General features: G+C 38.8%; 1 protein-coding gene across 1 annotated transcript in view; it reads left to right on the forward strand.

Moving 5' to 3' along the window:
- VPS37A (VPS37A subunit of ESCRT-I) overlaps positions 1 to 12,570 on the forward strand; it is a 56,077-nt gene that overhangs the window by 27,433 nt on the left and 16,074 nt on the right. Inside the window, exons 7-11 of the mRNA XM_089669309.1 lie at positions 2,224 to 2,351; positions 2,436 to 2,494; positions 2,697 to 2,765; positions 4,553 to 4,696; positions 5,338 to 5,418. Of these exons, the coding sequence (XP_089525435.1) occupies positions 2,224 to 2,351; positions 2,436 to 2,494; positions 2,697 to 2,765; positions 4,553 to 4,696; positions 5,338 to 5,418 (481 nt within the window). The remainder of the gene's footprint in view (positions 1 to 2,223; positions 2,352 to 2,435; positions 2,495 to 2,696; positions 2,766 to 4,552; positions 4,697 to 5,337; positions 5,419 to 12,570) is intronic.

Here is a 12,570-nt window from a genome sequence, read left to right on the forward strand (position 1 = left end):
TAGTAGTAAACAAGATGTCACTTCCTGACATCACTTGTGAAATCTGTGAATGATCACAGCGGTCACATGGTACAAGGCTTTTCACAACAGCCTTGTACCATGTGACAAGCTGTGACCAATCACAGCTCTCACCGTATTTTTCAAGGGCTGCAAGAATGCAGCCAGAGAGAAGGAGAAATGATTGCTTTTATAGCCTTTATGGGTGTAAAAGCAATCAGTGTAAAAAAAGAGAAAAAAATCTTCATCACCCCCCACTAGTACAGTGTCACTATGGTGACACTGTACTGCTAGGGTGACAGTATGTTAAAAAAAACATCAATAATATAAAAAAATTAAATAAAAATGTAAAACAAAATTTGAAAATATATAATTTTTGCTTATAAACTAATTTGAGTTATTATTTATTTTTATTTTTTTAACTGAAAAGGTAGATGAATACATTTTGGCCAAGATTTATGAAGAAAGATTATTTGCAAACTTTTATAAGAAAAACTTTTTTTTTTTTCAAAATTTTGGGACTTTTCATTTATATAGCAAAAAAAAAAAAATTCCAGTAAAGAATAAATACCACCACAATAAAGTTTTATCTGTCTCAAAAAAATGCTAAAAAAATTAATATGGGTACAGTTTTGCATGACCACGCAATTGTCATTCAAAGTGTGAAACCAGTACGATTTTCTAGGTATTTTAGTATAAAAAAAAAAACACACCTTTTGCCTATAGTTCTACTTTAAGCTTTATTTTTGTTTTGTTTTTGATAGAGTAAGGGAGGTTTATAGCCCATGTCAGATCTTTTTCACCATCAGTATCCCATTGCAGAGATTTCCCTTAATTTCCTGTCCCATAGCCAAACAGGAAGTGAGAGTAAATCCTGCAAATTAAGGAAATTTCTTGGGGACCCCAGGTTACCAGAACTAGTGTCCCCTTTGGAATGTTTCCCCTCTATTACTTTTCTTGTGACAACCCAAAATTTGGGATTTTCTCTTACTTTCACTTTCAGGCCTGGTGCACACTAATGCCGGCCGTGCAGCCTGCGTTTGTGCAGGCTGTCAGTCCATTCATTTGAATGGCTGCTGTGCCCACGTTTCACGCAAGGAAAAGGTGCGTGCACCTTTTCCAAAACGCATTTGGACGGAACTCACATGGTCATTTCTGTGCCGTTCCCACACCCGCAGTCACACCGTGATAATGTGTGTAGGTGCTGTTCTCTCGCAAGAGAAATACATTGCGGGTGGTTGTGAGTGCAGGCACAAGTGCGATTCCTGCACCCGGAACCAGCTCGCACCTCCACAACCACCTGTTTACCAATGGTCATGGTAAACAGGACAAATAGAGAGGGTGAATCTACTTAAACAGGGAGACAAACAATAAAAACTGGCAGGGGTTCTAATCTCCCTCCACTCTATCCAAAACTAAAAAAAAAAATTTTGCCTTTAGTTATACTTTTATTGAACAAGCTGAAGTTAGAAGGTGATTGGCTACCATGCACAGCTGCACCATATTCCGAGTGCTCCAGTTTTTGTAAATGTCCCCCTATGACTAGTTTTTCTATACCCAGTGAGTGCAAAGACCAATAAATATACTGTCACAGCTGTTTACAAAGCCATGTGATTACCATGACCTGACATGATTACATTCTGATAGTCCTGATTGTTTGTGGGTGCTGGAGCTGTCAGTGACAGGTCAGTCTGACAGCTAACAGCCATGCACAGTGCCAAGTGAATGTAAGCTTCCAGTTAACTTGTGTATTTATTCAAATTGTTTAAAACTTTAATTGAAATAGTACCACAGTTTTTTATTGCCTCCTGCTTTCTCCTTCTGAACAAGATTGAGACTTGAAGAGGACAGAATAGCACTATATGACTTTACTGCAATACACAGTGCTGTGGATCCAGAAAAGGAATGTGATGATTGGAAGGGAATGCACAGATATGACCTCACCAGGGAGCTTCTGCTCTATAGCTATTCAGTCATAGTGACTACGTTGTATTGCTCGGGCTGCAGTGGTAAACGTAAATAGTCAGAACTTTGTATAGAAACTGACAATGGTGTCTTTGCTAAAAAAAAAAACAAATGTTTTCTACTAATCGCTAAAATGTTTACAAGAAGTGTCTTTAGCCATTTGGTAGATCTTTCTTGTAAATATATGGTTATTTTATTAAATGTGTATATGCATGTACTCCATCTCTGTGCTGCAATGTTTAGTCATTTATTTCTTTACAGTGTGTCCCAGCTCTCAGAAATGACTGAGCAGGAAGATGTTCTTCTGGAACAGTTTGTTAATCTGCCACAGTTAAAACAGATAATATCTGATAAGGAGGACCTGGTGAAAAACATAGAGGAACTAGCAAGTAAGAATCAGATCTATCTTCCAGTTATATGTTGTGTGTAATGTACAAAATAATTTCTTATTTTCCCCTACTCCTTCTTTTTAGAAAAGAATCTTAAGCTGGAGCCTATTCTAGAGTCAAAGAGACAGGCGCTTTTAGACAAAGTAAGTGAGAAGAAGCTCATGTTTGCCGGGGTTGTCCCATTGCTATTTTGTCTTCATATTTTGGCCCTCTAACCCCTCGTGTGCTGTTTGTTGTTGTAATGTTCCATGTATTGTCCACCCCTCTATTGTAAAGTGCTGAGCAAACCCTTTTGGCGCTATATAAACTCAATGTAATAATAATAATATTTTGTGTTTCTTTCAGTATGAGCTTCTCACAGAAATGAAAGCCACATTTGAAAAGAAATTACAAAGACAGCATGAGCTGAGTGAGGTATTTATTTATGTGTTGTTTCTGTATTGGAAAACCTGGCTAAGAGCATGGTATCGCAAAGTGTTTCCTAGTGCTTTGGTTAGCCAGAAAGTCTTCATCTGTTCTTGGTTTAGTTTGTTGATAGGAACTCTTTTCTGACTTATGGTGCTAAGCCTTTTCCAACTACCATACTTCTATCCAGTGCATATGTTTCTTTAATCATTTAAAGGCAATTTTATAAGTTGGAGAGGGGCTTAAATGGTTGTCATGTTCACTTTAAAGCTGGTGTGTGCCCCCCATTTTCTGGTCTATTAAAAAAAACCATGAATGCAACCACTTGGTACTGCCCAGTAAAAAATGGCTGTGCTATGAGAAAAGTGATGAATACATCTTTGTATGGGCCAGACACCGTAAACTGTGCTACCTGTGACTTGCCAGTAATGCCAGTGAGTGCTTTCATCCTGGGCAAAATATGAACCATAATACTATTATGAATGGTGAAATAATGCAACTAATGACAGCTGGGAATGTTGGTAATAATGGTAAATTAAAGCAACTCAGTTTTTGTGACAGATGTCTGTGAAAACACTTGTAATGCACAAGAACTTGGTGCTTGTTTTGCCTGTGCAGAGCTCTACAGAGTTTGTAGTGCAGATAAAAGAATATTTGAAGAACAACCACCACATTTCTTGGCTGTGCTTTAACTTAAATATTATTAAATAAATCATTTAAATAATTTAGGGGAACAGTTATGTCTCTATATGTGGCTTACTTAACCACTTGTGTACCAGCCTGATATATCCCTTCATTACTAAGCTATTTATCAGTTTCCAGCCATGTGATAGTTTGACTGACAAATACTCAATCATGCAACGCTGTACCCAAATAAATTTTACATCTTTCTTTTAGTGGTATTTAATAGTGATTTAGTGGGGGGTTTTTAAATGTAGACACTTCAAGGTCATCTGATTTTTTTTTTTTTTTTTAATCAGTTTTTTGAAAATGAAGAAACATGTCGGTACTGAAGGGGTTAAACACAGAGCTTGAGAATGGTGTACTATAAACCTTAATGTACAGGCCATAATACAGAAGGAGGAAGTGAAGGGGTTTATTTACTGATTGCATACAGTAGGAGGATGGAAGTAAAGGGGTTAATGTTCAGATGGGCAGGATAACCGGTTGATATATTGCAGGTAGATAGTGTAGGAGAGGAGATGGGAAGGAAAGTGTAAAAAGAAAATCAGTGTGTCCCTGCAACAGAATGAATGGTGCGTCAGAGCCAGCCATGGATCCATTCATCCTGTGCCCATTCATAAATACTGATACTTCCCCTGTTGTAATGGGAGAGATCAACACAGTAAACAATACCATGTCATCACTGTGATGCTCAGAATGGCTGTGTAGTGACTGGTACACAGTGCTCAGAATTGGCCACCTGAGGGCTTTTTATCCAGTGCCTTTCATAAATGGCACTGGGTAAATAAAGGGCCACAGAACTGCTGTTGATAAACATACATTGGTACAAAAGTGGTTAAAGTAAGACTAGCCTCTTACAATGTTTATACTTTATGTTGAGGTTTCAGGACCTTGATTGCCCAGCTGCCATCCCCTGTCCAATGAGAGCACTTCATTGACTTTTAGGAATGCTCTTATTGAACAGAGTATACACAGGTGGATGGTGCTTAGCTGAAAGGTACTTTTGACTTAAAATGTGGCTGACAGGTTCATTTAAACAGCTTATTTAGTTGCTGATTATAACACAGCTCGTGTGCATATACTGTTTTGGCACTGTTTTTTTTTCTCATTAGAGCTGCAGTTTGAGTGCTCTACAGGCTAGATTGAAAGTGGCTGCTCATGAAGCAGAAGAGGACTCCGACAGTATTGCAGAGAACTTCCTTGAGGGAAAAACGGAAATAGATGATTTTCTAAACTTATTCATGGAAAAAAGAACAGTAAGTATTTCTGCATGAGATGAACAAAGCACTAGAAGAGATGTTAATTAAATCTTTGTAAGATATTAAAAAAGTGTGTGTGTATTATTTATTTATTTTTTTTGTGTGTGTTGTTTTATAATTTATCATCTGTTTTTGTTATAGTGACATTAAAGTAACATAAAAGTTCCAATTTTGTTATCTATAAGACAGAGTGCGACTCGACTCCCCCCCACTCCCTCCTCACTGACTGACTGTGATTGACAGCATCAGGAGCCAATGGCTTCCACCGTTGTGTCTCAGCCAGTGAGAAGGGAGAGACCCGGGAGAGATGCTGCTCTTGTGCACAGCACTGGATCACAATTGAGCTCGGGTAACTATTGAGTGGGCTGAGGGGGGAGCAGCACACAGAAGGATTTTACCTTCATGCATAGAATGTATTTAGGTAAAAGAACCACTTTAATCCTATTTAAAAGAACTCTGCCACACACAGCGTGCATCTAAACTGACTGCATAATGCTAATAAAATATACAGAAAATTTCATACATTTTATATGGTGGAAGCTGAACAACCCTGGTTATTTAACTTTTGTCAAGTATAAAGCATTTGTGAGAACTGATTGATCGATTTGATTGTTTGAATTTTTGTTTTTTTTCTACAGTGCTGCCATAGTAGACGAGCCAAAGAGGAGAAACTTCAACAGACCATATCATTACACAGCCAATACCATGCACCGCTATAGGTACAGTACTAAATGAGTAAAACTATATGCAAAGTTGGTTATTTCTGTGTGCTACCTTGTCTAATATAATTCAGTTTTTTTTGTACTCTGCTTCTTTTAAGTTTAAGGATGTAGTAGCTACGCATGAGCAGTTTTTTTTTTTTTTGTTTTTTTTTATCCACCCTTTTGGTTACAATTCTGGTCTGTGGATCTTACCACTTCAGTACCAAATGACTGAATGAGCAGTTTGGTTTCTTTTAACCACTTGCCCTCCTGAGGATTTACCCCCCTTCATGACCAGGCCATTTTTTACGTTATGGTGCTGCGTTACTTTAACTGACAATTGCGTGGTCATGCAACGCTGCACCCACATTTACGTCCTTTTTTTTTTTTTTTTTCCCCTGCGAATTGAGCTTTCTTTTGGTGGTATTTGATCACCTGTGCGCTTTTTTTTTTTGTTTTTTTTGTTTTTCTTTTGCGCTCAATTTTGAGAAAAAAAACAGTATTTTGGACTTTTTGCTATTAAACCTGTCCAGTAAAAAAATGTAAAAAATAAAATTTTGTCATAAATTTAGGCCAAAATGTATTCTGCGACATGTCTTTGCTAAAAAAAAAAAATCCCAATACGTGTAAATTAATTGGTTTACGTGAAAGTTATAGTGTTTACAGATGGCGGTGCACAGCCATCCCGAGCAGTGTGCTCGAGTAAACCAAACAATATTCCTCCCCGTCAGAGATGCTTGGGCGCCGGAGGGTAGTTACCGGCCGGGACCCAGTGATTGACATCCGCGAATGGCAGCACGGGTAGGGCGCTTGCATGCGCCCCCTACCTGGAAATGCTAAATCACGTATATATATGTGATTTTGCACACAGGTGACGCCCTGTAGCAGTATGTCTGCTATAGGGCAGTCCTTAAGCGATTAAATGTCACATTCATGAAATTCTGTATGCCCCTTATTTATGAAATCCTTCTGGATTAATTTCAATAAATGTTTGAGGTTTTAAAAGAGATTACACTGGCAGGTATGGAAAATAGGCAATATGCAGTATTCTACAAGGTGGGTAGTCCAATACAGTCGGTGGTAATGGTTTCATATATTTGTAACAATTCAGTAGTAGATATTAATGTCATGATAGAGTTGGATGTAATGTAAAACAAAAGGCATAAAATAGAATGAATAAACGGAGTATACTAACAATAACAGAATATAGAGGCTAGTACGCAGGTCTGTGAAAAATAACAAACCTTTTTGGTTTTCTGGACTGTCCCTATAATTTATTTTCAATAGCAAGTCCCATATTACTCATTGTTCTTAATGCATTAAAGTACTTTTTTTTGCATGCCTCATATTACATACGATCTTGCTGTAAATACCACACATTCTAGGATCAAGCTAAGGATAATCTTTAGAATTAGATGGCTGCCAACAGAAATGTGTAGCAGAACCATTCTAATCCAGAATAATCTCTATTAACTGCCTCATAACTGTAATGATTTATTTAGGGTTAATCATGTCCTCACACAGAAATGGATTTGTAAAATGTTTTATGCATGAGCATCATTTCGGCCATCTCTTGTTTAGGTATTTTCTATATATATATATATATATATATATATATATATATATATATATATATATATAGTGGGGCAAAAAAGTATTTAGTCAGCCACCAATTGTGCAAGTTCTCCCACTTAAAAAGATGACAGTGGCCTGTAATTGGCATCATAGATAGACCTCAACTATGAGAATCAAAATGAGAAAACAAATCCAGACAATCACATTGGCTGATTTGGAAAGAATTTATTTGCAAATTATGGTGGAAAATAAGTATTTGGTCACCTACAAACAGGCAAGATTTCTGGCTCTCACAGACCTGTACCTTCTTCAGTAAGAGGCTCCTCTGTCCTGCACTCATTACCTGTATCAATGGCACCTGTTTGAACTTGTTATCAGTATAAAAGATACCTGTCCACAACCTCAAACAGTCACACTCCAAACTCCACTATGGTGAAGACCAAAGAGCTGTCGAAGGACACCAGAAACAAAATTGTAGACCTGCACCAGGCTGGGAAGACTGAATCTGAAATAGGCAAGCAGCTTGGTGTGAACAAATCAACTGTGGGAGCAATAATTATAAAATGGAAGACATACAAGACCACTGATAATCTCACTCAATCTGGGGCTCCACGCAAGATCTCATCCCGTGGGGTCAAAATGATCACAAGAACGGTGAGCAAAAATCCCAGGACCACACGGGGGGACCTAGTGAATGACCTGCAGAGAGCTGGGACCAACGTAACAAAGGCTACCATCAGTAACACACTACGCCGCCAGGGACTCAGATCCTGCAGTGCCAGACGTGTCCCCCTGCTTAAGCCAGTACATGTCCGGGCCCGTCTGAAGTTTGCTAGAGAGCATTTGGATGATCCAGAAGAGGATTGGGAGAATGTCATATGGTCAGATGAAACCAAAATAGAACTGTTTGGTAGAAACACAACTCGTCGTGTTTGGAGGAGAGAGAATGCTGAGTTGCATCCAAAGAACACCATACCTACTGTGAAGCATGGGGGTGGCAACATCATGTTTTGGGGCTGTTTCTCCGCAAAGGGACCAGGACGACTGATCCATGTACAGGACAGAATGAATGGGACCATGTATCGTGAGATTTTGAGTGCAAACCTCCTTCCATCAGCAAGGGCATTGAAGATGAAACGTGGCTGGGTCTTCCAACATGACAATGATCCCAAACATACCGCCCGGGCAATGAAGGAGTGGCTTCGTAAGAAGCATTTCAAGGTCCTGGAGTGGCCTAGCCAGTCTCCAGATCTCAACCCCATAGAAAACCTTTGGAGGGAGTTGAAAGTCCGTGTTGCCCAGCGACAGCCCCAAAACATCACTGCTGTAGAGGAGATCTGCATGGAGGAATGGGCCAACATACCAGCAACAGTGTGTGCCAACCTTGTGAAGACTTACAGGAAACGTTTGACCTCTGTCGTTGCCAACAAAGGATATATAACAAAGTATTGAGATGAACTTTGATATTGACCAAATACTTATTTTCCACCATAATTTGCAAATAAATTCTCTCCAAATCGGCCAATGTGATTGTCTGGATTTTTTTTCTCATTTTGTCTCTCATAGTTGAGGTCCACCTATGATGCCAATTGCAGGCCTCTCTCATCTTTTTAAGTGGGAGAACTTGCACAATTGGTGGCTGGCTAAATACTTTTTTGCCCCACTGTACATATATATATATATATATATATATATATATATATATATATATATATACACGCTCGCGCACACACCTGGTAAAGTAAGTCATCTTTTTTCTTGGTAAATAGAAAAGTGACAGCAGAAAAAGACTGAGTGGTCCATCGAGTCTGCCTGTTTCTGTTTTATTTATTTTTTATTGCTTAACTTTTTTTCTTCTGAGTATAGATCTCTGCTTGTCTCACGCATGTTTAAAGCTATTTGTTGTTGACTGACTCACTACCTCAGCTGGAAGTGTATTCCAAGCATCAACTACTCTTTCAGTAAAATAGTACTTTCTGAGATTAGTTTTGAACGATCCTCCATGTTGAAAATATTGCCCTCCCGAACCTTATTCACCCCCTTGATGTATTTAAAGGTTTCAATCATGTCTCCCCCTTTCCCTTCTTTCCTCCAGACTGTACATGTTAGGTTTCTGAAGTCGCTCTTGATATGTTTTATCCCCCAGACCTTTCACCATTTTTGTTACCTGTCTCTGGACTTGTTCTATCTTATCAATATCTTTTTGTAAGTGAGGTCTCCAGAACTGGATACGTATTCTAAACGAGGTCTAACTAAAGATCTATATAGGGGGATCTGGACCTCCTTCCTCCTGCTGGTGACCCATCTTGTGATGCATCCTAGAATTCTATTGGCTTTCCCCACTGCCTGGCCACACTGTTTGCTCATTTTGCAATCATCTGAATTAAGTACCCCCAAGTCCTTTTCCTCTGTAGTGCTGGCCAACACTGTATCCCCAATGTTGTACTCTCTCAAGGGATTATTTTTCCCTAGGTGTATTCTTTCACATTTAGAAACTGAACTGCATTTTCCTCTGTTTTGACCAATCTTCCAGCAATGCCAAATCAGGTTCCATATTACAAACATCTCCAGGGATATCAACCCTGTTACACACCTTTTGTGTCAGTAGCAAAAATACATACCTTACCCAACAAACCTTTAGTTATATCACTTACATATAGATTAAATAGAACAGGACACCTAGTACAGAGCCTTGTGGTACACCAGTAGTGACTGGTCTCTTTTCCGAACTCTATTTACAACCACACTCTGGTATCCTATCCTTATCCAGCTGCATATCCACTGAACCACCCAATGGCTATATCCTAGCTTGTACAACTCTTGTATTAGATCATTATGTGGAACTGTATCAAATGTCTTCCTGAAATCAAGATATGCTATGTCCGCAGCACCACCCTGGTCCAAAACAATAGCACTTTTAGAAATACATAAGTATATTTGTAAAGGTGCTATTGACATGAAATTTTCACCACATGCCTGTAACAACCCATGCAATCCATACATACCAAGAAACCAAAACAAATAAGTTCAGAAATTTGGTTATGTGTAATAAAATGGAATGACACAGGAAAAAAGTATTGAACACATGAAGAAAGGGAGGTGCAAAAAGGCATAGAAAGCTAAAACTATCAGCAATTAGAAGGCAGTCTTGCCCCTTGTCAGTGCAAATTATTATCCGCTGGTTCAGTCTCAACTGATGCCCTATAAAAAGGTGTCCCAAGGTGTCGTACAAGAAACATCTTGTGATGGGTAAAAGCAAAGAGCTCTCTCAAGACCTTTGCAACCTTATTGTTGCAAAACATACTAATGGCATTGGTTACAGCAGGATTTCTAAAAATCTGAATGTTCCAATGAGCACTGTTGGGGCCATAATCTGGAAGTGGAAAGAACATAATTTCACCATAAACCTGCCACAACCCGACTCATCACAAGATTTCTGACAGAGGAGTGAAAATAATTATCAAGAGTTGTCCAAGAGCCAAGTTCCATTTGTGGAGAGCATCAGAAAGACCTGGAATTAGCAGGTACAATTGTTTCAAAGAAAACAATAAGTAACACACTCAACCACCATGGCCTGTATGCACGCTCACCGCTCAAGACTCCATTGCTGAAGAAAAAGCATGTTGAAGCTCGGTTAAAGTTTGCTGCACAACATTATAGTCAAGTCTCTGAAATACTAGGAGAATATAGTCTGGTCAGATGAGACCAAAATTGAACTCCTTGGATGCCATATTACACAGTATGTTTGGAGATCAAATGGCACTTCACATAACCCCAAAAACACCCCAACACCAACAGTGAAGTTTGTAGGTGGGAACATCATGGTGTGGGGCTGTTTTTCAGCATACGGTACTGGCAAACTTCGTATCATTGAAGGAAGGATGAATGGAAAAATGTACCAAGACATTCTTCATAAAAATCTACTGCCATCTACCAGGATGATGAAGATGAAACAAGGGTGGACATTTCAGCAAGACAATAATCCCAAACATAAAGCCAAGGTAAACTCAATTGGTTTCAAAGAAAATAAAGCTGCTAGAATGGCCCAGCCAATCACCTGATATGAATCCAATAGCAAATCTATGGAAATAACTAAAGATAAGAGTTCATAGAAGAGGCCCATGGAACCTTCAAGATTCAAAGACTTTGTGTGGAAGAATGGGCCAAAATCCCACCTGCGCAATGCATGCAACTAGTTTTTCCATACAGGAGGTGTCTTGAAGCTGTCATTACCAAGCTTGTTTAATACTTTTTTCCCTGTGGCATGCCATTTTATTACACATAACTTAATTTCTGAACTTATTTGTTTTGGTTTCTTTATATGTATGCATTGCATGGGTTGTTACCAAAATATAAAAAAAAGCAAAGAGGTGGCACAAACACAAAAAAAACAGCGCATTATCCAAGGTTTATTAAAATGTTTAAAAGACAAAAAACATACAATAACAAAAATAAACATACAAAGTTAGCAAAGTGTCTGACTGGCGGCTGACGTGTTTTGGTGACATGTCCCTTTCCTTATGCGCTCTGAGGAAAGGGACACGTCCCCGAAACGTGTCAGACCGACCACACCACTAGTTGGACACTCTGCCCTCATTTCGCCCATCTCTGTGGCCTTACAGGCTTTTTATGCGCTAATTTTGTGAGTATTTTTGTTTCTTTTAAACATTTTAATAAACCTTGGATAATGTGCTAGGTGTTTTGTGCCACCTGTGTGCTTTTTTACATTTTGTTGATCTCCCTATCTGAGGAGGGCTGCATCACCGGGACTTTATCCATAGGTCATCCATACACCTGATTCCCTGGTGTTGACTCCTTTTGAGGCCCTGGAGAGTTAGTACTTTTTGTTACCGATTTTTATATATGATGAAAATTACATGATAATATCTTTTAGAAATATATTTACCGAGAAAAATGGTGATGTGTTCAATACTTTTACCTGCTGTATATACAATATATACAAACTGTCAAAAAATCTGAGAAAATCTGTCATTCCTGTTTCTCTGATGCATGGGAACAATACTTTTTATCTGCTGGTTCAAGTGAGGCTTTACAGGTGAAACTCGAAAAATTTGAATATTGTGCAAAAGTTCATTTATTTCAGTAATGCAACTTAAAAGGTGAAACTAATATATTAGATAGACTCATTACATGCAAAACAAGATAGTTCAAGCCGTGATTTGTCATAATGTGATGATTATGGCTTACAGCTCATGAAAACCCCAAATCCACAATCTCAGAAAATTAGAATATGGTGAGAAGGTGCAATATTCTAGGCTCAAAGTGTCCCACTCTAATCAGCTAATTAAGCCATAACACCTTCTAAGGGTTCCTCAGCCTTTAAATGGTCTCTCAGTCTGGTTCAGTAGGAATCACAATCATGGGAAAGACTGCTGACCTGACAGTCGTGCAGAAAACCATCATTGACACCCTCCATAAGGAGAGAGAGCCTCAAAAGGTAATTGCAAAAGAAGTTGGATGTTCCCAAAGTGCTGTATCAAAGCACATTAATAGAACGTAATGTGGAAGGGAAAAGTGTGGAAGAAAAAAGTGCACAAGCAGCAGAGATGACTGAAGGCTGGAGAGGATTGTCAG

Source organism: Staurois parvus, unplaced genomic scaffold, assembly GCF_062004578.1.
Source record: "Staurois parvus isolate SC_StPar_1 unplaced genomic scaffold, SC_StPar_1.0 ptg000071l, whole genome shotgun sequence".
In the NCBI taxonomy this organism is placed as follows: domain Eukaryota; kingdom Metazoa; phylum Chordata; class Amphibia; order Anura; family Ranidae; genus Staurois; species Staurois parvus.